Below are 27,500 nucleotides of genomic sequence, written 5' to 3' on the forward strand. Positions count from 1 at the left end.
GACAGCAGTGCTATCGCTCCGCCACCATGACACCCCCATGTGTGTAATTATTCCCCCATGTGTGTATTTATTAACAGTATTCATTATTTAAACAAAATTATATGTTAAATATAACATACACATTTTATTGCATTTCATCACGAAAGTGATATCAAGTATAAATCTAAAGATTCTAAATGTGCAGAGAGCTGGAATATCATATATTTAATTTGTTCTGTTTGGCGATCTATTGCTGCTTTCCGCTGCTGAAGCAAAATGGCGACATACAGATGCATTCGTGGTGCTTTTATATTCAAGCGTCGCATATTACCGATCGTAATGGCACAATACATTTTAAAAGTCTCACATACCATCTTTTGTGCTATCTATTTTTATTGTTTTACTTTACCTGCTGTCAGGTCTAAGAAGCTCGTAGCGATTAAAAACTGGGATGACGTTTACGACCGTCTGCTTTAATGATAAAGTAAACTACGAGGTTAAAGTGGACATTTCGAGATCAAAGCTGCCGTCTATTTTTTTTTTGCAATTTCACATCGGCTACATAATGTATAGCGCTGTATTTGAGCCATTCATCAAACAGCAAAGTGCACCAGAGGCTTGCTGTCACATGTAGATAGTAAACAGAGACTCTGACGTCACGTTCCGACTTTTAGCACACTACGCCCCCAGACTTTTTGCTGGTACTGCAACTTCGCGCCCGCGTCGCGTTAATTTCTGAGGACCTGCTCAGAGGACGCGTAAAATGAACGCTGGGAACGCGTGGAAGCCATGATCTTGAACGCGTCACGCGTTCTGAGCGTGAAGTATAAATGAGCCCTAAGATGTTTAAGAGGCATTGGCGGTTGTCGAAAGGTGTAAAATATTTGGCCATTTCGGTACACTTGAAAGTGACAACCGAACAATTCAGCGGCAGCCATCAACTCACATGCAGATGCATAGGTGAAGGGCTTAAGCATTTCACTCTTATGGTGCTCCTGTGTAGTATAATTATCTCCTGTACCGTCATCAGTCCACACCTTGAACCTGTCCCAGTCATTCAATACATAAGACACAATGTTTCTCCAGATATCAAGAGTGAGCCTGATATGGCCGTGCAATATGTAACAAAGAGAATGGAAAAGATAGGTGCCATCTCCGGACATGGAAACCACTCGGTAAATGACAGTTCTTTCATCGATGGTGATCACCTCGATAGACATGTTAATGCGGGTACGGTTGGAATGATAAAGGAAATGGGTACCTGAACAATGTAAAGTAAGTTTAAAATACCTACACAATAACTATAATCATACTAAATGAACAATAAAACAGCGGAGAAGCCGTGGATTAAATAAAAAGGCTGTAGTTATCTGCAGGGAGACGTGAATCCCTAGGTGAAGCAAGGAAGGGAATGTAGAGACTGGAGCGACAGACGGCCTTATATAGGCAGGCAGCCAACAATGTGGGAGGCGTTGAGATGGAGGACCCAATGTCGCTTCACATGGTGACTGAGCTGCAGGCTATGGACGTATATATGTATGTAAGTAGGATTCAGTTAGCGTTGGGAACCCGCGTACCAAATTTCTTGAAGATAGGCCCATAAGTAACAAAGACCGTTGAAAAGTTCAATATGGCGGCCAACAGTGGCATCATACCACCGAAATAAGTACCAAATTTCAGCCTTCTACCTACATGGGAATTTGGAGAATTAGTGACGTTGGAAAATTCAATATGGCGGCTGACAGTGGCATCATACCACCGAAATAAGTACATACATTGGTTTCGGTTAGCACAGGGAAGCCGCCTACCAAATTTCGTGAAGATGGGGCCATAAATAAGAAAGTTCAACATGGCGGACGTTGTTGACCGTTATGACCGTTACGCGTAGAATTTCAAAATGAAACCTACTTAACTTTTGTAAGTAAGCTGTAAGGAATGAGCCTGCCAAATTTCAGTCTTCTACCTACAGAGTTGCACAAAGCAAGAAACCACACATAATAACAGAGAAGCTGATTCTCCCAACACCCTTGGATTTGGTGTCTGTTATGCTAGATGAGATTAGCGCCTGAAAACTAAAGGCTATCCTACTGTCAAATGACACGATCACAAGACTCATATATGACATTTCAAATGACTTGGAAGAACTAAATGAAAAACTAACACTACAGTAATCCCTCCTCGATCGCGGGGGTTGCGTTCAAGAACCCCCCACGATAGATAAAAATCTGCAATGTAGAAACCATATGTTTGTATGGTTATTTTAATATATTTTAAGCCCTTATACACTTTCCCACACTGTTAACATTATTAGAGCCCTCTAGACATGAAATAACACCCTTTAGTCAAAAGTTTAAACTGTGCTCCATGACAAGACAGAGATGACAGTTCTTTCTCACAATTAAAAGAATGCAAATATATCTTCTCTTCAAAGGAATGCGTGTCAGGAGCAGAGAATGTCAGAGAGAGAGAGAGAGAGAGAGAGAGAGAGCGAGAGAAAAGCAATCAATCAAAAAATCAATACGTGCTTTTGGGCTTTTAAGTATGCCGAAGCACCTCGATAAAGTGGCATTTTTTACAGGAGTGTCCGTATCCTCTAGGCAAACAGCCTCTGTGCAAACAGCCCCTCTGCTCACACCCCCTCCGTCAGGTGCAGAGAATGTCAGAGAGAGTGAGAGACATAGAAAAGCAAACAATCAAGCACCGCGCGGGAAGCATATCGTATATCATTGAGGAGTTTTATTTAATGCGTAATACATGCTCTGAATGGGTAGCTTCTAAGCCATCCGCCAATAGCGTCCCTTGTATGAAATCAACTGGGCAAACAAACTGAGGAAGCATGATATATATTTAGATATGCTTACATTTAAAATCCACGATGGAGTGAAGCCGCGAAAGTCGAAGCGCGATATAGCACGGGATCACTCTATACACAAAACGTCATCCACAGAGTATTTCGCTTAGGGCATTTGCTTTTCTATTTTGCCAGATGTTGATAGATAGATGTCATTTTTGCCATTGTTTGCTCTTCAGTACTCACACTCACGCAGGGATTGGATAATAGTAGTAACAAATCAAAGATTCTAACATCTGTTCAAGCAAGCATGGCCTATCTTTATTGTAACAGCGAGTTTTTTTCGACATTTACAGCTGATCATCACCCTCGTGTCTCTGGTCAACAAAAGTCGACATTCCCCTAAAACCTGAAAGGGTACACATTATACGCAAATTTCTGTTTCACCTGAAAATTTTCTGCTAAATCAGCTTCCACATTATACATGAGTGCTTATTATATGCAAGATTTTATAGTAACAGGAATAACTTAATATGTTCATTTTCAATTACAATTTTAATTGTGTGATAAATCACAATTTTTTATTAGAATTTTTTTTTAACTGAATATCAGCCCTAGTATAAATACACCCACTGACAGAATGGTAGCTAACATAAATATTAGTGCTTTGCCTATTGGTTGTTTAAACTTTATTAATGTATTTACAGGGGCTTGCAAAAGTATTCAATCCCCCTGAAAGTCACCATAATTTTCTGCATGACAAAAAATTGTACACATATTTATCCATTCAGTATTTATGCTGCAACATTTCCAAAGTCAAAATAAAACATTTTCTGTAGATATTTAACCAAAGAAGAAAAACTCAAAAGTTAGTATTTGCATAAATATTTAAACCCTACACATTAATAGTTTTTCATGAACCTTTTTGCTGCAATAATAGCCTTAATTCTTTTAAGGTAAATATGTAACAGCATACGCTACATAAGGAAAGCCACCAGCATCTGCATGGAATCCACTCAGCCAAATGCACAGTCTATTTGAACTTCTCTCATTCGGCAAACGCTTCAGTGCCTTTCCTGCACGGACCTCAAGACTCAGAAAGAGTTCCATTCCAAGAGCTACAAACATTCAATCAGTTTATCAAGTGCTCCAGATAGAACTGTTTCTACTTATAATTACAATTACCTCACTGTAAACTTGCACTACAGCTGCAATATTACCTGAGCCACTTTATGATACCTTTGCACTATCTTCACAATATGTACATGTATAATGTACTGTTGCATTTATACTGTATATATTTCATTTTTTATTGTATTATTGTTATTTTATTGGAAATTATTGTTATTTAATAGGAAAATGTGTTTATGGAGGATTTCCATATTGAATCTCATTGTACCATACAATGACAATAAAGGAATTCAATTTAATTCAATAGAAGAGAGAGTGTGTTTACAGATGATGATGACTGGCTTCTAAGTTGATTTAGATTTCCAAGAGCTATCCGCTTGGAGCTGTGTGCTGTTAGAATACTAGAATGTATACATGATATCATTTTTAAGATGAAATGCATTAAAATATGCACACTACATTATAAAAATATATTGTTCATCCATCCATCCATCCTCTTCCACTTATCCAAGGTCGGGTCGCGGGTGTAGCAGCTTAAGTAGAGAAGCCCAGACTTCCCTCTCCCCGCCACTTCTTCCAGCTCTTCCGGGAGAATCCCAAGGCGTTCCCAGGCCAGCCGGGAGACATAGTCCCTCCAGCATGTCCTGGGTCTTCCCCGGGGCCTCCTTCCGGTTGGACGTGCCGGAACACCTCACCAGGGAGGCGTCCAGGAGGCATCCTGATCAGATGCCCGAGCCACCTCATCTGACTCCTATCGATGCGGAGGAGCAGCGGCTTTACTCTGAGACCCTCCCGGATGACTGAGCTCCTCACCCTATCCTTAAGGGAAAGCCCAGACACCCTGCGAAGGAAACTCATTTCAGCCGCATGTATTCGCAATCTCGTTCTTTCGGTCACTACCCATAGCTCATGACCATAGGTGAGGGTAGGAACGTAGATCGACTGGTAAATTGAGAGCTTTGCCTTATGGCTCAGCTCTTTTTTCACCACGACAGACCGATGGAGAGTCCGCATCACTGCGGATGCCGCACCGATCCGCCTGTCAATCTCACGATCCATTCTTCCCTCACTCGTGAACAAGACCCCGAGATACTTGAACTCCTCCACTTGGGGCAGGATCTCTCCCCCAACCCTGAGTGGGCACTCCCCCTTTTCCGGCTGAGGACCATGGTCTCGGATTTGGAGGTGCTGATTCTCATCCCAGCCGCTTCACACTCTGCTGCGAACCGCTCCAGAGAGAGCTGAAGATCACGGCCTGATGAAGCAAACAGGACAACATCATCTGCAAAAAGCAGTGACCCAATCCTGAGTCCACCAAACCGGACCCCTTCAACACCCTGGCTGCGCCTAGAAATTCTGTCCATAAAAGTTATGAACAGAATCGGTGACAAAGGGCAGCCCTGGCAGAGTCCAACTCTCACTGGAAACGGGCTCGACTTACTGCCGGCAAAGCGGACCAAGCTCTGACACTGGTTGTATAGGGATCGAACAGCTCTTATCAGGGGTCCGGTAGCCCATACTCCCGGAGCACCGCACAGGATTCCCCGAGGGACACGGTCGACGCCTTTTCCAAGTCCACAAAGCACATGTAGACTGGTTGGGCAAACTCCCATGCACCCTCCAGGATCCTGCTAAGGGTGTAGAGCTGGTCCACTGTTCCGCGACCCGGACGAAAACCACACTGTTCCTCCTGAATCCGAGGTTCGACTCTCCGACGGACCCTCCTCTCCAGAACCCCCGAATAGACTTTTCCAGGGAGGCTGAGGAGTGTGATCCCTCTATAGTTGGAACACACCCTCCGGTCCCCCTTTTTAAAGAGGGGACCACCACCCGGTCTGCCAATCCAGAGGCACTGTCCCGATGTCCATGCGATGTTGCAGAGGCGTGTCAACCAAGACAGTCCTACAACATCCACAGCCTTGAGGAACTCCGGGCGTATCTCATCCACCCCCGGGGCCCTGCCACCAAGGAGTTTTTTGACCACCTCGGTGACTTCAGTCCCAGAGATGGGAGAGCCCACCTCAGAGTCCCTAGGCTCTGCTTCCTCATTGGAAGGCATGTTAGTGGGATTGAGGAGGTCTTCGAAGTACTCCCCCCACCGACCCACAACGCCCAGTGAGGTCAGCAGCACACCATCCCCACCATATACGGTGTTGACACTGCACTGCTTCCCCTTCCTGAGACGCGGACGGTGGACCAGAATCTCCTCGAAGCCGTCCGAAAGTCGTTCTCCATGGCCTCTCCAAACTCCTCCCATGCCCGAGTTTTTGCCTCAGCAACAACCGAAGCCGCATTCCGCTTGGCCTGCCGGTACCTATCAGCTGCATCCAGAGACCCACAGGACAAAAAGGTCCTATAGGACTCCTTCTTCAGCTTGACGGCATCCCTCACCATCGGTGTCCACCAACGGGTTTGGGGATTGCCGCCGCGACAGGCACCAACCACCTTACGGCCACAGCTCCGGTCAGCCGCCTTAACAATAGAGGCACGGAACATGGCCCATTCGGACTCAATGCCCCCCACCTCCCTCGGGACGTGGTTGAAGTTCTGCCGGAGGTGGGAGTTGAAGCCACTTCTGACAGGGGACTCTGCCAGCCGTTCCCAGCAGACCCTCACAACACGTTTGGGCCTACCAGGTCTGACCGGCATCTTCCCCAACCATCGAAGCCAAATCACCACCAGGTGGTGATCAGTTGACAGCTCCACCCCTCTCTTCACCCGAGTGTCCAAGACATATGGCTGCAACTCCGACGACACAACCACAAAGTCGATCATCGAACTGAGGCCTAGGGTGTCCTGGTGCCAAGTGCACATATGAACACCCTTATGCTTTAACATGGTGTTCGTTATGGACAATCCTTCCTTGAGCTGTCACCTTATCGTGGTGGAGGGGTTTGCGTGTCCCAATGATCCTAGGAGCTATGTTGTCCAGGGCTTTATGCCCCTGGGAGGGCCACCCAAGGCAAACTGGTCGTAGGTGAGGGATGAGACAAAGAACGGTTCCAAACCTCCAATGAAGAATAAAAACCATGGACAACGTTTTCCCTTGCCCGGACGCGGGTCACCGGGGTCCCCCTCTGGAGCCAGGCCTGGGGGTGGGGCTCGATGGCGAGCGCCGGGTGGCCGGGCCTGCCCCCATGGGGCTCGGCCGGGCACAGCCGAAGAGGTAGCGTGGGTCCTCCTTCCCATGGGCTCACCACCTATGGGAGGGGCCAAGGAGGTCGGGTGCAGTGTGAGTTGGGTGGTGGCCGGAGGCGGGGACCTTGGCGCTCTGATCCTCGGCTACAGAAACTGGCTCTTGGGACGTGGAATGTCACCTCTCTGAAGGGGAAGGAGCCTGAGCTAGTGCTTGAGGTCGAGAGGTTCGGCTAGATATAGTCGGACTCACCTTGACGCACAGCTTGGACTCTGGAACCAATTTCCTTGAGAGGGGCTGGACTCTCTACCACTCTGGAGTTGCCCCCGGTGAGAGGCGCCGAGCAGGTGTGGGCATACTTATTGCTTCCAGACTTGGAGCCTGTGCGTTGGGGTTTACCCCGGTGGACGAGAGGGTGGCTTCCCTCCGCCTTCGGGTGGGGGAAGGGTCCTGACTGTTGTTTGTGCGTATGCGCCAAACAGCAGTTTGGAGTATCCACCCTTTTTGGAGTCTCTGGAGGGAGTGCTAGAGGGCATACCTTCTGGGGATTCCCTCGTTTTGCTGGGAGACTTCAATGCCCACGTGGGCAATGACAGTGAGACCTGGAAGGGCGTGATTGGGAGGAATGGCCCCCCCGATCTGAACCCGAGCGGTGTTTTGTTAAAATATATTGTTAACTTCATTTAAATAATGTACATTGTTAATAATTAAACATGTGGGGAAGCGGTGGCGCACCAGTAGCGATGAGATAACTCCCCGTCCAAGGATTGTTCCTGCCTCATGCTGTATGCTTGATGGTACTGACGCGGCCCTGGATGAATAAATGGGTGGAGTAATTAAACACGTATTGCGAAGATTTTTCAATGCTCCTTAAAAGTTTTGGAGAATCAGCACTCTAAGCTTTCAGCTGGTTTAACATTTATTACAGAGCATATATTGTGACTTTTGGTTACATGGAGAAAGAAAAAGGAAGGACAGGAATTCGGGGTTGGTACGTTTGACATACACAGTACTGCTGCAATAAATTATTTCATCAAGGGTTGTGTGCGTCCCAACAAGCATCTTGCAGGAGGAAGGAACAATCCCTGGACGGGGCACCAGCTCATTGCTACCATCGTGCCACCGTGCCCCCATGTTTAATACATACTTTAATGCATTTCATAATGAAAATTCTATAAGTATACATCTTAGTATTCTAAAATGTTCGGAGAGCTGTAATATCATGAATGTAATGTATTCTGTGTAGAGTTCAGTGCCTACATGCGCCTGTCTAGAAAAGAGAAAGCCCATTAAAGCACGTAGTGATTAGAACACATAGAATACGAAGCATTTAACGTGCTACATTAGTTAAGATGGGATTTGAGAAACTGTAATAAGTTAAACATCGGTTTTAAGATGAAGTTTACAACATTCTACTTTAATGACAAAATAAACTACATGAACAAAGTGGAAATTTTGAGATTAAAATCGATATTTCGACCTTTTTTTCTTCACTGTGTTATAATTTTTTCTTTTTTTCAGTACCTTAATACACTTCCACATGACACTCAGACGGTGGGCTACCACGTGCCTTTTAACTGCAACTTTGATATCCGGACACTTTTTTTTTTTTTTATTTTGAGCACTGTGCAACTTGGAACTTTGAGTGTCTCTACCACTCTGTATCACTTTCTTTTGTTGCATATACCACCACTTAAGCCAACATACAGTATGCTTTTCCTTGCCTCCACTTCGCATTTGCTGAAATTCCTTGTTTCTCACCACCTGTGCTTTTGCCATTGTCTTTTCACAAAACATTGAACTTAAAGGGCTATTTATATTGATTTGCATATTCAAAGGGGCGTAACTCCAGGAAGAGTCGGAGTGGGGCAGCAGATGCATGCATGTGCATTACATTTCCCACTGACCGGGATTTATGGAGCAGAAGTGTGTGGAACCATTCCAGTGTCACTTTGGCCTTAGAGTTAAGGCCATTGCCATGATGAAAGATAAATCTTCTCCCAAGCCTAACGATCAGAGCATAATGGAACAAGTTCTCCTGCAATATTCTGTGGTATTTGTATCCATCCATTGTCATTTCAACCCTGACAAGATTCCCAGTCCCAGCACATGAAAAGTATCCCCATAGCATGATGCTGTTTGTATGACATAGAGTAACTGGTAATGGCAGCATTACCAAGAAGCCAACCATAACACACAGCATGACCATGAAGTATGCTGTCACACTAATACAGTATTTGATAAAATAAAGTACTTACTAAAACAAAGGAATCACTAAAGTTAAAATCAGATCCTATACTAGTGGTACCTTAATTATTAACTTAATTCAAATTAGTTAAAAAATATATATAACTCTAGTACAGAAATATCTTTACAGTTTAATAAGCAGCTTACTCAACATTTCCTCTCTTGGAAATAAAACTGCTTTTGTAAATAATATTATTTTAAGTACAAAATCTGATCTAGCTTCTCACTGCAACCTGGCTTAGAACATTTGACACTATTATCTTAGCCAACACGTCACCAAATAGCGATACACTGCTCCATAAATTAAAAGGTAATGGTTGAAGAGTTTGGCTTTGACAAAAATTCCATGTGATGGTGTAAGCTGCTTTTAAAAATGTAGGTGCATTTACATCATTTGATGCACAATTGTAGTACTAGTCTATAGACAACCAGGGCCATATTCATTGTTTATGACCGAGTTTGGCAGTCTTTTACCCGATTTAGCTATAAATGATAATTAGTTAGTGTTAATGGTGGATTTTATATGCACACTGATATGGAACCTGACACTTAAAGCAAACTCAGTAGGGTTTGGTAGATTGTCAATGGTCCAACTCAATCATAACCATGCTTTAGATCTAATTATATTTATATATACTGTATTTATATATATATAAAAATGTACGAAGCAGTTATATGGGAAAATGTATTTTTTTTTAACAATATTTTCATCTTGATTTTCATTCTGCTTTTCTAGGTGTTGTAATTGTTTAATTAATCCATTATTTACTAATTAGTGCTGCCTTGCAGCAGCTTTCTGTGAATACTTTGCACTGTATATATATTTTTTTTTTCTTTAAACCAAACTTAGTTTTCTAATTTCTATATTGTTCCCAAAACACAGAACTTGGGAAATAACACATCACTTAATTAGCCCAGGAGTCCAATTAAAAACAGAAGCTGGTTGGAACAAAAACCTGGACCGAGGATGGGGAACATTGTGCTAGACTGTGCCACTGTAGATAGGGGAAGCTCTAAGTCCTCACTGTCTTCCTCACTAAACATGCCTAGCACTACCCACAAAAGCTCCTGACTATAACTATCCAGGTCTATTATTGCCTTCTTTTGGACTTCATCCCAGAGATCCCCTAAGGTATGATCAAAGAGCAGGGAGATCGGCTGCTGCACAGCTGCTTGTTGCTGCTGCCCATCTCTGCAAGACTGACATGAATTGCCGCAGGCAGCTGAGAGGACATAGATGGGTTGGTGGTGCCACGCCCTTAACTCCACGGCCATGGTCACCTCTTCTCCCTCAAGCCTTCATGGGAACTGGATAGTTTTTTGTGGGAAAAATCTAAAATATGCAAGCACACAAAATAACTGGAGTAAATACTAGTTTGTTTTTTTTTAAAACACCGGAGTGCTGCACAGAAAGCCACCTCCACCATATGTGTGCACACTTTTAATAACAAAAGATTTGGACAAAACGATAATCATGAACAAAATTCAACAAATGGCAACAAACTAACAATAAGTAAAAACACCCTGACAACAGCGCAGAACACCTAAGAAAAACAAAATCCTAACAGCTATAAGTCATTTAATTTCTTGATTTCTCACCTCACTCTGATCTCTACCATTAACTACATCCCACACAAGTTTGTAATGCAAATTGTCAGCATTATATAGGCTGGGGTGATTATATTTTTTTATGAAAAAACATGTCAACATTGTTCATTAGTTATATTAAAAAGTGAATTCTGCAATGTGCTTCTTCATATACACTTTCTGATTTAACTTAGATTACACTAAAATTATGAAAACTTACCTTTACAATTTCAGGGTCTAAGTCACCATTGCAGCTGTCAAAATATTTCTTCAAGTCCTTTAGAGAAAGAAAGAAAGAAAAAAAAAAAACTATTCATATGACAATTATGATCACATATAAAATGCAATGAAACAACAATATAACCTTATTCAATACAGTAAAAATATGTTGTAAATGGTGCAATTTCAAAATTTTGTGAAAACATACAGACATATTACAGTTTCGTCAACAGTAATCCCTTGTTACCCGATTCTAAACCATTCTTGAAAATGGGTCAGAAAATTTAAAATCAGATATCAAAAAACAATTTCAATTATTCAAAATGAGAAAAATTCAAACCCCATTTCCAAAAAAGTTGGGAAACTTTCTAAAAATGCAATAAAAACTATAATCTATAATTTGGTAATTCAGTTGAAACTTGGATAATAACTGACTGACTGACTTGAAACTTTATTTAACAGGCAAAAAGACAAAAGATTTTCAGTGTTTTCACTGATAAACTTAATTCTATTTGTTAAACATAAACAAATTTACAAATTGATGCCTGAAACATACTCCAAAAAAGTTGGGACAGGGACAAAGTAAGACTGTAAAGGTTATAAAAGTAATATTCTGTAAGGTTCATCAATTAGCAAGTTAACTGATAACAGGTGTGAATATCAAGATTGGGTATAAAAGGATCATCCTTCAAACGCCCAGTCTTTGCAAGCAATGATGGGTTGTGGCTCACTTCTTTGTGCTGAACTTCATGAGAGAATTATCTGTCAATTTAAAAACCATGTTTTTAAGCGCAAGATAGCAGAGAATTGAGGTCTGTCACCATCCATACTTAATAACATTGTGAAAAGATTCAGGGAGTCGGAAGAAATCTCTGTGTGTAAAGGCCTAGGGCAGAAACCACTGCTGAATGTGTATGACTTTCGAGTCCCTAGGCTAGGGGTCCCTAATTCTACTCTTGGAGGGTCCCAGTGGCTGCAGGTTCTCTTTTTAATTAGTGACCTGTTTTTGCTCCTAATTAACTTCTTTTGAATTCATTTTACTTAATTGACTTGCTCTTGAAGACTCAGACCCCTTAATTGTTTAAATTTCCTCAATTAGCAGGCAAACAATAATGAGATACAAAATGAACCAAAACATGACCAGCAAACTGTGTCAATCATACAATACCTAAAATAAAGATGAAGGTCTCAGGATTAGTGATCTGCTCAGGTCCCCAAAACATTTTAACACTTTGTGAAATCATTGTCACTTAACGCATTCCACCGCTGCATCAAGAAATGCTCCCTGAAACTGTATTATGCAAAGAGGAAGCCATATATCAAATTGATACAGAAACATCAGCAAGTCCTCTGGGCCCAGGCTCATCTGAGATAGACCGAAACACAATGGAAACATGTTTTATGATCATGTCGGATTCTACGTGCCAAAGGTGAAAAAGACCATCCAGACTGTTATCAACAACAGGTGCAAAAACCAGCATCAGTGATGGTTTGAAGGTGTATCAGTGCCCATGGCATGGGGGGTGGGGGGAATCTGTATGTGTATATATATATATATATATATATATATATATATATATATATATGTATATATATATATATATATATATATATATATATATATATATATATATATATAGAGAGAGAGAGAGAGAGAGAGAGAGAGAGAGACATACAGTATGCTTCAGTCAAGATGACATCTTTTCCCAGGAACTCCATGTACATTTCAGCAGGACAATGCTAGGCCTTTTTCTGCACAAATTATAAAAGTGTGGCTTTGTAGACAGAGTTTGTGTGCTTGACTGGCCTACGTGGAGTACAGATATGTCTCCTATTGAAAATGTCTGCCGCATCATGAAAAGGAGAATCAGAAATCAGTGACCACGGACTGTTGTGCAGCTCATGTCTTGTATACAGGAAGAATGAGCAAACATTCCACTTAAAATAAATGCAACAACAGTGTCAGAAAGGTGCAAATTTATGCTGATGCTGTTAGGGTCACATCAAATAAAATTGCAATAGTGCAATGATGTTTTCTGATTGGTACTATTCAAGTCATAAAATAATTTCTTCAAAATATCTCAAATAGTTCTCTCTTTCTTTTTTCCTCCGGTGCTGTATTGACATCATGGACCAGAAGGCGTGAGGTTATTCAATGTGAACAGGAAAACGCAGGTGGCTGTTTGCTGTGTGCTACAACATGCTTGACCTGGTGGCGATGAACGCACATGTACTATACAAGCCATGCACGGGGTCCACTGAGAAAAGAAGAGTGTTCTTGGCTCACCTTGCAGAGGAACTTGGTTGTCGCTTCTTACAAGAAAAAGGCGATGGAAGAAGAAAAAGAGGATGCAACATCGACAAGATTCTGTTCCACGACTGCCGCTTCCCCCAGAAAAGCAAACTCAGTGTCAGGTGCCCCTTCAATGTAATAGGAACCACAGCATAGAGAGGTGTGTACACTGCAACAGGTACACATGTCGTAAATGTAGAAAGGACGGTCCTTGGGTGTGTGGGAACTGTTAACAGTTGAATTTGATGATTGAATATAGTGCGGCACTGACCTCTCTGTACTATTCTTTCCTCAGCATGTCCTGGAATACAAAAGAAACACCACCATGCACCAAAATGTGGAGATTGGGCAAGATCGGGAAAAAAAAAAAACGTTGTCACTGATTACAACCGCAAGAAGGTATGCAAATGCATATGAATGCTGCTGCATCAGTGCCACAATGTTTTCCGAAATTTACTATACGGGTCATAAAATTAATAATTCCAAATATCATACAGTATACAGTGGTGTGAAAAACTATTTGCCCTCTTCCTGATTTTTTATTCTTTTGCATGTTTGTCACACAAAATGTTTCTGATCATCAAACACATTTAACCATTAGTCAAATATAACACAAGTAAACACAAAATGCAGTTTTTAAATGATGTTTTTTATTATTTAGGGAGAAAAAAATCCAAACCTACATGGCCCTGTGTGAAAAAGTAATTGTCCCCTGAACCTAATAACTGGTTGGGCCACCCTTAGCAGCAATAACTGCAATCAAGTGTTTGCGATAACTTGCAATGAGTCTTTTACAGCGCTCTGGAGGAATTTTGGCCCAGTCATGTTTGCAGAATTGTTGTAATTCAGCTTTATTTGAGGGTTTTCTAGCATGAACCGCCTTTTTAAGGTCATGCCATAGCATCTCAATTGGATTCAGGTCAGGACTTTGACTAGGCCACTCCAAAGTCTTCATTTTGTTTTTCTTCAGCCATTCAGAGGTGGATTTGCTGGTGTGTTTTGGGTCATTGTCCTGTTGCAGCACCCAAGATCGCTTCAGCTTGAGTTGACGAACAGATGGCCGGACATTCTCCTTCAGGATTTTTGGTAGACAGTAGAATTCATGGTTCCATCTATCACAGCAAGCCTTCCAGGTCCTGAAGCAGCAAAACAACCCCAGACCATCACACTACCACCACCATATTTTACTGTTGGTATGGTATGTTCTTTTTCTAAAATGCTGTGTTCCTTTTACGCCAGATGTAACGGACATTTGCCTTCCAAAAGTTCAACTTTTGTCTCATCAGTCCACAAGGTATTTTCCCAAAAGTCTTGGCAATCATTGAGATGTTTCTTAGCAAAATTGAGACGAGCCCAAATGTTCTTTTTGCTTAACAGTGGTTTGCGTCTTGGAAATCTGCCATGCAGGCCGTTTTGCCCAGTCTCTTTCTTATGGTGGAGTCGTGAACACTGACCTTAATTGAGGCAAGTGAGGCCTGCAGTTCTTTAGACGTTGTCCTGGGGTCTTTTGTGACCTCTCAGATGAGTCGTCTTCTGCGCTCTTGGGGTAATTTTGGTCGGCCGGCCACTCCTGGGAAGGTTCACCACTGTTCCATATTTTTGCCATTTGTGGATAATGGCTCTCACTGTGGTTCGCTGGAGTCCCAAAGCTTTAGAAATGGCTTTATAACCTTTACCAGACTGATAGATCTCAATTACTTCTGTTCTCATTTGTTCCTGAATTTGTTTGGATCTTGGCATGATGTCTAGCTTTTGAGGTGCTTTTGGTCTACTTCTCTGTGTCAGGCAGCTCCTATTTAAGTGATTTCTTGATTGAAACAGGTGTGGCAGTAATCAGGCCTGGGGGTGGGTACAGAAATTGAACTCAGGTGTGACACACCACAGTTAGGTTATTTTTTAACAAGGGGGCAATTACTTTTTCACACAGGGCCATGTAGGTTTGGATTTTTATCCCTAAATAATAAAAACCATCATTTAAAAACTGCATTTTGTGTTTATATTCGACTAATGGTTAAATGTGTTTGATGATCAGAAACATTTTGTGTGACAAACATGCAAAAGAATAAGAAATCAGGAAGGGGGCAAATAGTTTTTCACACCACTGTATACCTATGTCTCTGTACTTTTGTCAGTACGGCTTTGACATCATAGACCATAAGGTTCATACTCCCTCCAGATCAGAGAATTTCCAGTCCCATTGTCTCAAAACACCACTCACATCTACAGTTATTCGAAGTTTCAAATAAAAACTAACAAGAGTTAAAACTGGGGTGGTGGGTAGAGGGGGGTAGTATGTATTGTGATTGTGACTGAGAGAATAAAAGTGGGGAAAAAAAAAACACTAACTTTTACAAGTACTATAAATTTACACCGGCTGTTACAGACACAAATCAAATTTTAAAAAATGATCAACAGTCAGGGTAAGAGAAGTCACTTCCCCCTTCAATTATTCTTATGAAGTTGTGTTGCATTCACCTGTATTTCAAACATCAGATAAAAGCCAAAATTAATCCTAAAACAAGTTGCACTTTATATGTCTATGACAGATTTAAGGTTAAGTAGAACTATGAACTATGGAAGCATGTGTGAGGATAAGGTTTCATTGTATTGATCAAGAATATACACTGAACAGGAGATGATGCTGCTTCTTTATTCATACCTGGTGGCATGGATCGTGGACTCTCTTACAGACAGACCTCAGTATGTGCGTCTCGGGAACTGCAGGTCTGACATTGAGGTCAGCAACACAGGAGCTACGCAGGGGACTGTACTTTCTGAAGTTCTGTTCAGCCTATATACATCTGACATCCAAAACAACTCGGGAGTCCAGCCACGTGCAAAAGTTAGCTGACAACACTGCTATCGTGGGCTGCATCAGGAGTGGGCAGGAAGAGGAGTATAGGAACCTAATCAAAAACTCTGTTAAATGGTGCGAATCAAACCACTTACACCTAAACACCTAAAAAACCAAGGAGCTGGTGGTGGATTTTAGGAGACCCAGGCCCCTCCTGGACACCGTGATTATCAGAGGTGACTGTGTGCAGACCTGTACATACCTGGGAGTGCAGCTGGATGATAAATTGGACTGGACTGCCAAAACTGATGCTCTGTGCAAGAGAGGACAGAGCCGACTATACTTCCTTAGAAGGTTGCCGTCCTTCAACATCTGCAATAAGATGCTGCAGATGTTCTATCAGACGGTTGTGGCAAGCGCCCTCTTCTATGCAGTGGTGTGCTGGGGAGGCAGCATAAAGAAGATAAACACCTCATGCCTGGACAAACTGGTGAAGAAGGCAGGCTCTATTGTAGGCATGGAGTTGGACATTTTGACATCTGTGGCAGAGTGACGGGCGCTGAGCTGGCTTCTGTCAATCATGGAGAATCCACTGCATCCACTGAACAGTATCATCACCAGACAGAGGAGCAGCTTCAGCGACAGACTTCTGTCACTGCCCTGCTCCACTGACAGACTGAGGAGATCGTTCCTCCCCTACACTATGCGACTCTTCAATTCCACCCGGGTGGGTAAACGTTAACATTATACAAAGTTATTGTCTGTTTTTACCTGCATTTTTATCACTCTTTAATTATTATTTTTTTTAATCAGTACGCTGCTGCTGGAGTATGTGAATTTCCCCTTGGGATTAATAAAGTATCTATCTATCTTTAACACTAGAATCCCTGAAGCCTACGAAAAATAAAAAAATCACACCTCTCCATTAGCATTCTTTGTTTTGTAAATGTGTCGATCAGCACAACGTGACAGAGAATAACTGAAAAAATAACTGGAAAAAAAAAATCTAACCTTTACAAGTACCATAAATTTACAACGGCTGTTACAGACTTAAGTCAAATGTATGTTTTTATGGTATAATATTAATAATAACAGCAGCTCACTACTCAAAATAGTAAATTTGCAAGGCAGCCAGGATTGAACCGGCCACCTCTTGATCAGCAGTCAGCAATGCTAATCGCTGCACCACGGAAGCTATCGTATTATACTTGTACCTTCTATGAAACTGTTTATTTGATACAGGCTTCACACATTATACAGTTCATGTCTACATTCTATCATTTATTACTAAAACATGCAAAACGTTTCTGTTGTAACGATGTGTGTATATATAGATTGTTATTGACACGGAACACACACAAAATTTATTCCAAATGACGATATATCATTTACCCTCTACAACTCCAGGTAATTCACTCTAAGATAAACACTGAGAGCCTTAATTGTGATTTGAGCTGTGGCAATGGGTTGGGGGGGTGAATGGAGATGGGATAGTAGGGTGCTTGCTGCTTATGTTGATCGACACATTTACAAGACAAAAGACGCTGATGGAGAGGTGGAAAGGGATTTAAGGTGGGCCGGGATTACGAGTTTTTCGTAGGCTTTGGCAATTCTATTGTTAAAAATTGTAATTAAAAGAAAAAAGGATGTGACACAGTGATAAATTTGCCTCTGTCCCAATTTTTTTGGAGTGTGCTGCAGGCAATAATTTGTAAATTTGTTTATGTTTAACAAATATAACTAAGTTTGGTCGGTGAAAACACTGAAAATCTTTTAGAAAGTATCCCAACTTTTTTGGAAATTGGGTTTTGTAGAACATTAGAAAGACTTAGACAAGAAGTACAACAAAGCCCACCAGTCCAATCCACCATTCCTCCAAAACAACATGAACTCGATTTTTGTAGGTTTCAGCAGTTCTACTGTTTACCAAAGTACTTGGTAACGTTTTCCATTTGACTATCGATGTGTGAGGAAAAATGTCCTAGTATTGAGTGATTAATGTGTTTTTTGTCGACTTCAATAATTACTTTTACTTGTTAAGAGCTTCTGGACATACAGGACTTCGTTCCATCAGATTTATTTCCTATATTTATTTGTGATGAAGAAGATTTACGGCTTTTTATCTTTTTCCTAGTCTGCCTGCAGGAATAACGCCCGTCAATCACACTTTCAAACGTTCACTCACTTGTCAACAAACAGGATGACTTGACGTTGCTGACTACAACTAACCAAAGATTTTCAGCATATTTTGTCTTAATTTGGATTTACCAAACAACACTGTTCAAATGGCAAGATATCAGTTATTCAGAGTGGACTGTAACAGTGGACTTTGTGGAAAATCATGAGGTGGTGGTGTGTGCATGTTTATAAACAACAGCTGGTACAGGGATGTGTCAGAAATTTTTATTTTTCCTCTGATGATTAAGAAGCTGCACTGCAAACCGTTTTATCAACCCAGAAAATTTAATTCTCTTATGCTGGTTTGTATTTACATTTCTCCTGATGTGAATGCTCAATTGGCACAACAGTTACTAGCTGATAACATTCATCATGCCCCAGTACAGTACTGACATTTTCATTACAGTGAATTTTAACTCCAGTAACATAAAAGACAATCTGCCCAGATACCACCAACTGATCAACTAACCCCACACATCAGGGCAGAATACTGGATCACTTTTACACAAACTTTTTTTTTTTTTTTTAAACCTTTTTATTGAATTTAGCAAAAGCAAGTTAACATTACATACAAACACATCAAAATTAAAACTAAATTCAATTCTACCCCCGGCCATTATGTCGTATTTTTAAAAATGAGTTGTTCCATTTCTTTTCTTGTCAATAGGTTGAGTTGTGAAAGCAAAGCCTGTCTTTTGCTAAAAAGTGCCTCATTTGGGAAACTGGCGTGTTCTTGATCTATTCTAGTAATTTCACTTACTAACTGTGATGCCTTCTTGGTTTCAGATTTATTTTTGTGGGAGAGAGAATGAAATAATCTGTCCTCTTAAAAATGTCTTCAGAGTTTCCCAGAGTATTCCTACAGGTCCTCTGAGGATGCATTTATTTCAAAAAACTTTTAGAGCGTACTAAAGATGAAGTAAAGCATTTTTTTTTAAGTATAGAAACAACTATAGATTGACAAGAAAAGCTAAGTTTAGAGAAGATACAGTTTTCCAATTTTCTGCCTTTTCATTAACGTGTGCAATAACCTTTTTTCCTTATTCTCATGTGGACTATTTGCTTTGAATTTTCACTAACTCTTTTAAAACAAACTTTCAGATTTAGAGATTTTTTCGGCACACGTTTGACCCATGCTTGATCCTGCCTTACATACCAGCAGCTACAGACATTTTGTAGCCTTAAATTAAGGTGTTGCATTATTATGTAAGAGAGCTTTAACCTTAATTTCCAGTTTTCCCAAGATTTATTGCTATGAAGCCTATTGTTGTGTTGGCATTTGCAATTTTAAGGGCCAAAAGGATAGATTACAAACCGCTTGCTCTCTTTTTCTCCCACCCCCCACCCATTTTGCCTCCCCATGTGAGGATAGACCACACTTTATGAAGTCCAATTCGTCTGACATACCTAGAGACAGAGCATGTCCAGAATAAAACAAGTCCCCAAGCAGCGGTGTAGAAGGATTAAAGTAAAGATTTCTATTGGCAATACAATCCAAATACTATAAACCTAGAATATAATCTTAAATAGTCAAAGATTAAACCCAGGGAATGGTATTAAACAGTAGCTATGGATAAGCAGATAACGTATGACAGTACAGTTCTAAAACAAAAAACGAGAGGCATAATCTTAAGCATCCCCTTTTGATTGGAGAAGAAAAATTGTAATTGTAATTAAAATGTAAAAATAGCCAAGATAGAAATAGAATGTATAATCACAGCAAAGTCTTATGGTGAATTGAACAAATTGCATTTAACACCTTTTGCCTTTCCAGGACATGATTTAACACATGATCATATTTTGAAAAGTGTCAGGATCAATTTTCTTAGGTCTTTTTCTGCTTCATCAGGAGAACTAAAACTGCAAAGCTTGTCTTGAATATTCACTTTTAATTTACTAGGATACAAAAGGCTGCACCTGATTTCAGCTTTCTGTAACTGCATTTTAATGCTGTAAAATGCGGTTTAGTTTACCAGCTGTTGAAGGTGAGAAATCAGGCAAAATACAAATGCGGCTATTTCAAATATAATATATTGCTTCAGTCTAAAAAGTGACATCACAATTAATTTAGATTGTAATTTGTTGAAACCTACAATTAAGCTGCTAGGTTTTAAGGCATTCGATCAACATATGCAGTAAGCTGCTAATATCTTTGTTCCTGATTTGAAGTCCTTTCCAATTATCTCAGTTTTGGGAGATGGATGTCTGAAGCGGAACTCCAATAGCAGCAGTGTTATTTTATTTTTTTTTTTACCATCACCCCGGGTATCCTGTATTTACTGAAACTAAGGGGTTTTAATTAAAGTAAATGCAACTATATAAAAGCATGAAGAGCAGAAAGAGGGCTCAGAAAGAAACGGAAAAGACAGTTACATCTTCGTCTAAGTCTAAACAGGCATCAAATTCAAGTTTAACACTAGAATTACCAGAGCCTACGAAAAAACTCATAGATCCGTCCCACCTTAAATCGCTTGTTAAAACCGTTCTTACCTCTCCCCCAGTGTCTTTTGTTAATCTAAATGTGCTGATAAAGAAAATTTGCAAGTAGCCGGCTATTCCATCTCCCACTGACTTAGAACGTGCACAAACTTCTCCCACCTCATGCCTTGATTATCTGGGAGTGAAGTGGAGTTTTAGAGTGGAAATAATAGATCATTATTTGGAATACATGCATTTCACGTGTGTTCCGTTTCTATAGTAATCCGTGTAAACACATTTTTAAAACAGAAACGTTTTTCATATTGTAGTAGTAAATGACAAAATGTAGGCATAAACTACATAATGTATGAAGCCTGAAGTCCAAATATCAAAGAAATAGTTTCACAAAAGGTACAAATATAACAGAACAGACATGCTTTTATTCAAAAATATAACTGCAGAAAAAAAGCCGCCTTAGCATGCCACATTGACACATACTTGTTACAACTGCCACGGTAGCGTAATGGTATCAGCTGCTGACTGGTGATCAAAAGGTCATGAGTTCGATCCTGCACGATTCAGTTTTGAGAAGTAAACTGCTCTTATTCTTACTATTTTAAAATAAAAACATACATTTGATTTCAGTATGTAACAGCCAGTGTAATGTGTGATACTTGTAAAGGTTAGTTTTTTTTTTTTTTATTAACTTTTCATTCTCTCAGTCATGTTTAAGATCCTTCCCTACCTCCCCTCAATCTGACACTGCTGTTCTCACATAAAGATGCGCTGTAACTCTGTAGCGTACTTGTGACTGCATTCTCATACCAATGCTTGCGAACTGCAGTGCCTGCGTGCACTTTTTGTGGCATTACACATCTATTTTTTGAGCATGCCCATGTCGCTGAAACACAGGAACATATGTTGGTGTACAAGTATAACAAAACAAGTTCACTTTTATTCTAGACTATAAGTGAAGAAAAAATAAAGCAGTAAGTTCAGCGCTATATGCAATCAGACATAGCTGTTTTTTATATATCTATTATACAGTGCCTTCCCTGTTTATTTATATATCTAGTGCCTTCCCTGCCTATCTGTCTGTCTGATTGCATATAGCGCTGAACTTACTGCTCTGTACTATTCTGTCCACTGCGTGTCCTGGAGTACAAAAGAAACACCACCATACAGCAACATGTGCGAACTGGCAAGATCGGGGAAAAAAACATGCGGCCAGTGATTACAAACCGCAAGATGAATGAAAGAGACAATATATGTACAAACATCACCGCACAAATGCAATATTATTTGAAAACGAACAGCGTCAGATCAGGCGCATATTCAAACCCAATCTGACGCTGTTCGTTTTCAGATACTATTGCATGTACTGTACTATTTTAAAATAAAAACATACATTTGATTTCAGTCAGTCTGACAGAGCCAGTGTAAATGCATGATAATTGTAAAGGTTAGCTTTTTTTTTAATTCAGTTCCATTCTCTCAGTCGCGTTCACGATCCCCCCGCTCTCCATCTGACACTGCTGTTTTCACATAAAGACGCGCTATAGCTCGAATGTTATTTATATAGGGAAGAAAGTACAGTGTCAGGTGCTCATTCAGTGTAATAGGAACCATAGCACAGAGAGATGTGTACACTGCAACAAGTACACATGTCGTGAATGTAGGAAGGGTGTGTGGGAATTGTTAAATCAACAGTTCTTAGCATTGCACCACGCAAGCTGTCGTATCAACCGCCTACTGTAACTTGTTTTATTTTTTCTTCACTTATAGTCTAGAATAAAAGTACATTTGTTTTGTTATACTTGTACACCAACATATGTTCCTGTGTTTGGGCGACACGGGCATGCTCAAAAAATAGACGTGTAATGCCACAAAAAGTGCACACAGGCACTGCAGTTCGCAAGCATTGGTACGAGGATGCAGTCACAAGTATGCTGCAGAGCTACAGCGCATCTTTATGTGAAAACAGCAGTGTCAGATTGGGGGGAGGTAGGGAAGGATCTTGAACACGACTGAGAGAATGAAAAGTGAAAAAAAAAAAAAACTAACCTTTACAAGTATCATAAATTACACTGGCTGTTACACACTGAAATCAAATGTATGTTTTTATTTTAAAATAGTAAGAATAAGAGCAGTTTACTTCTCAAAACTAAATCGTGCGGGATCGAACTCATGACCTTTTGATTACCAGTCAGCAGCTGATACCATTACGCTACCGTGGCAGTTGTGACAAGTATGTGTCAATGTGGCATGCTAAGGCGGCTTTTTTTCTGCAGTTATATTTTTGAATAAAAGCATGCTTGTTCTATTATATTTGTACCTTTTGTGAAACTGTTTCTTTGATATTTGTACTTAAGGCTTCATACATTATATAGTTTATGCCTACATTTTGTCATTTACTACTACAATATGAAAAACGTTTCTGTTTTAAAAATGTGTTTACACGGATTACTGTAGAAACGGAACACACGTGAAACGTGTGTGCTCCAAATAATGATCTTCTATTATTTCCACTCTAAAACTCCACTTCACTCCCAGATAATCAATCAAGGCATGAGCTGGAAGAAGTTTGTGCACGTTCTAAGTCAGTGGGGGATGGAATAGCCGTCTACTTGTAACTTTTCTTTATCAGCACATTTAGATTAACAAAAGAAGCTGGCGGAGAGGTGAGAACGGTTTTAAGAAGCGATTTAAGGTGGGACGGATCTACGAGTTTTTTCGTAGGTTCTGGTAATTGTAGTGTTAAGGTACAGCCTCCCAGAGACTGACTTGGAACAGATAGGAGAAATAATTGATCTCCTGGGACCTAATGCCAGAGCATCACCTCCAGCCGAGAGTGACAGTGGAAGCAAAAAGTACAAGTGAGTCTGGCCAAGAAAATTTGTTGATTCCAGAAGGTTCATTGAAACTGAAGATGGCCTTACTATCCGCACTGTCAACTATCCCCCTGAAGTAAGCATCACAGACTCCAACTGGGCTTGCTACTCCACCCATGGAGCACGGAGTATACCCAATCAAAGAGTCAGATCTGATGCTAACAACCACCACAATAACTTCTGCACTCAGCTGGGACAATAAAGAAATGAATAATAATATAAAAAAGGTTACAAAGGATATAAGGAAAAATATAAGAGACAAACATGATAACTGAGTATCTGCTTCTGCATTTAAAAAATTTAATATTAACACAACCAGACAGTTCTGTTTCACATGTAAATAAATACATTAAATTTAAAAGCATTAATATATAGCAAGCTCAAGAAGTATTAATATAGTAAAACTCTGTTACATGATGCTACCAGACTCTGTCCTTGAGCAATGGTGTCCCCATTTTTGAAGGAAGCATAAAAGGTAAGGCACACTCATTAAAAGAAGCAGGACTATAAGTATGTGCTTTTCAGCGTATATTCCTCATCAATATAAAGAATAATTATGTACAGGCATACTTCCAAAAATTTTATTCAACCACAAATTGGTAACGGTTACAAAAAATGGCTACTATTTTTAGGTCCACTTTGTTTTTTGTCCGAGATATGGAATAAAGTAAAGGCAACATAACTTAAAAAGAATAACTGAATGACGGGGATCACTTTTCTTACCCTGAGTGTTTATCATTTCTTAAAAGCTATGTTGCCAACAGTTTTAATTGGAACCTTGTATCTTTATGATGACTATTGTTATTTGATTTTACTTTCAATACCTTTATATATACTGACATTATTAGTGTAGACGGGTATTGGCTATATGTGTTGTAGATCAAACATTGTTAGGACATGGTTCTGTTGACTTAGCTAAACACTCTTCATACTGGACTATGCGAATAAATGTTGCATGAATGTTTACATGCAGTGGTTTAAATAGGTTTAGGCAGTAAACTTTTGAAAACAAAATATTTCCAAATTATGGGTGATTCTCTTTGTTCTGGTATTTAAACAAGTAAAAAGTGCCTGGTAATCTAGTTTTAACATATCACTTTTTTTTGTGGAAGCTGCTGAAAACAGAAAAATACATGCACACTTTTTAAAAGCTATTGCTTGTGATCAGACTTCTAAAAATGCATTTAGGACATATAGCCCTATGATACAAATGCCTCTAATTCACCAGTGCACTTGTATTTAGTAAATGTACCTGTGACTAAGTACAATACTCATTTCCTATCTAGAGCAATGTATGACAGGAAAAACAATCTCTGAGAAAAAGGGTGTACTAAATGGAATGCAGTAATCAGCACTTTCCACGATTAGTATATCAAGGCATTCATAAGTGCAATCACAATTAATACAAGACTAATTGTGGAACCCTAAACAACGTGTACTGAATGAACAGAATTTACAAATCACTCCTTTTTGTTTTTAACATTTTTTGTACTGCCCCTGCTTCTGCATTGAGCATAATTTTTTGTACATTTATTCTTTGGAGTTTTTTCATTTTATGATACATAATGCAGACCAAGGAAAAGATGCGGTGTTTGAAAAAGTTTCCTTCCAAATGCATAAATAGAAAAAAAAAAGCTAAAAAGACAACATAAACCAATTATAAGGATGTATACAAAAATATTTCTGCTCTTACCTGATCACAATATTCAAAGACTAAAGTTAGCTTCTTGTCACTGTGAAGCACATCATGTAACCTATACAAATAGCAAAATTATATTATTACAAAATAGAATGTAAACTTTTACAATATTAAACCAAATATTTACTACATATACATACAATTTAGCAAGCTAAACCAGCAGAGAAATTAAACAGATATTATATTCAAAAATATTTAAATCATAGCCCTTTTTGCATTAGCAGAATACTGGCCAAACTGTTATGATACTCTTTATAACGTATAGATAGCTTACTGGCTCATGATTTATGGAAAAACATTTTTTTATCAATATAATTTGCATACATATACACATACACATATATATACATATATATATATATATATATATATATATATATATACATATATATATATATATATATATATATATATATATATATATATATATATATATATATATATATATATATATATACATATATATATATATATATATATATATATATATATATATATATATATATATATATATATATATATATATATATATATATATATATATATATATACACACACACATACATACATACATACACATACATACAAACCGGACTCCAAAAAACTTGGGACACTATACAAATCATGAATAAAAACTGAATGCAATGATGTGGAGGTGCCAACTTCTAATATTTTATTCAGAATAGAACATAAATCACGGAACAAAAGTTTAAACTGAGAAAATGTGAATCAACATATTTTTCCCTTAAAATGATACAATTTCATGGTGTCAACAAATCCCAAAAAAGTTGGGACAAGGCCATTTTCACCACTGTGTGGCATCTCCCCTTCTTACAACACTCAACCGACGTCTTGAGACCGAGGAGACCAGTTTCTCAAGTTTAGAAATAGGAATGCTCTCCCATTCTTGTCTAATACATGCATCTAACTGTTCAATCGTCTTGGGCCTTTTTTGTCGCACCTTCCTCTTTATGATGCGCCAAATGTTCTCCATAGGTGAAAGATCTGGACTGCAGACTGGCCATTTCAGTACCCGGATCCTTCACCTACGCAGACATGATGTTGTGATTGATGCAGAATGTGGTCTGGCATTATCTTGTTGAAAAATGCAGGGTCTTCCCTGAAAGAGATGACGTCTGGATGGGAGCATATGTTGTTCTAGAACCTGAATATATTTTTCTGCATTGATGGTGCCTTTCCAGACGTGCAAGCTGCCAATGCCACACGCACTCATGCAACCCCATTACATCAGAGATGCAGGCTTCTGAACTGAGCGTTGATAACAACTTGGGTTGTCCTTGTCCTCTTTGGTCCGGATGACATGGCGTCCCAGATTTCCAAAAAGAACTTCGAATAGTGACTCGTCTGACCACAGAACAGTCTTCCATTTTAAATGATTCCTGGCCCAGTGAAAACGCCTGAGCTTGTGGATCTTGCTTAGAAATGGCTTCTTCTTTGCACTGTAGAGTTTCAGCTGGCAACGGCGGATGGCACGATGGATTGTGTTCACTTACAATGCTTTCTGGAAGTATTACTGAGCCCATTCTGTGATTTCCTTTACAGTAGCATTCCTGTTTCTGGTGCATTGTCGTTTAAGGGCCCGGAGATCACGGGCATCAAGTATGGTTTTACGGCCTTGACCCTTACGCACAGAGATTGTTCCAGATTCTCTGAATCTTGGATGATGTTATGCACAGTTGATGATGATAGATGCAAAGTCTTTGCAATTTTTCGCTGTGTAACACCTTTCTGATATTGCTCCACTATCTTTCTGCGCAATATTGTGGGAATTGGTGATCCTCTACCCATCTTGGCTTCTGAGAGACACTGTCACTCTAAGAAGCTCTTTTTATACCCAATCATGTTGCCAATTGACCTAATTAGTGTTAATTGATCTTCCAGCTCTTCGTTATGCTCAAATTTACTTTTTCCAGCCTCTTATTGCTACTTGTTCAAACTTTTTTGGGATTTGTTGACACCGTGAAATTTTGAATCAACATATTTTCCTTTAAAATGATACATTTACTCGGATTAAACGTTTGATCTGTCATCGACGTTATATTACAAATAAAATATTGACATTTGCTATCTCCACATCATTGCATTCAGTTTTTATTCACAATTTGTTTAGTGTCCC

General features: G+C 39.7%; 1 protein-coding gene across 3 annotated transcripts in view; it reads right to left on the reverse strand.

Annotated features, from left to right (window-relative positions):
* cdk5 (cyclin-dependent kinase 5) overlaps positions 1 to 27,500 on the reverse strand; it is a 190,006-nt gene that overhangs the window by 122,110 nt on the left and 40,396 nt on the right. For all 3 annotated transcript variants that reach the window (XR_005633748.1, XM_039753250.1, XM_039753251.1), the window contains exons 4-5: positions 25,358 to 25,418; positions 11,092 to 11,148 (exon numbers count right to left, since the gene is read on the reverse strand). Coding sequence is in view for 2 of the 3 variants with exons in the window: in XM_039753250.1 (XP_039609184.1) it covers positions 11,092 to 11,148; positions 25,358 to 25,418 (118 nt within the window). In the remaining variant the exon portion in view is untranslated. The remainder of the gene's footprint in view (positions 1 to 11,091; positions 11,149 to 25,357; positions 25,419 to 27,500) is intronic.

Source organism: Polypterus senegalus, chromosome 5, assembly GCF_016835505.1.
Source record: "Polypterus senegalus isolate Bchr_013 chromosome 5, ASM1683550v1, whole genome shotgun sequence".
NCBI lineage: Eukaryota > Metazoa > Chordata > Cladistia > Polypteriformes > Polypteridae > Polypterus > Polypterus senegalus.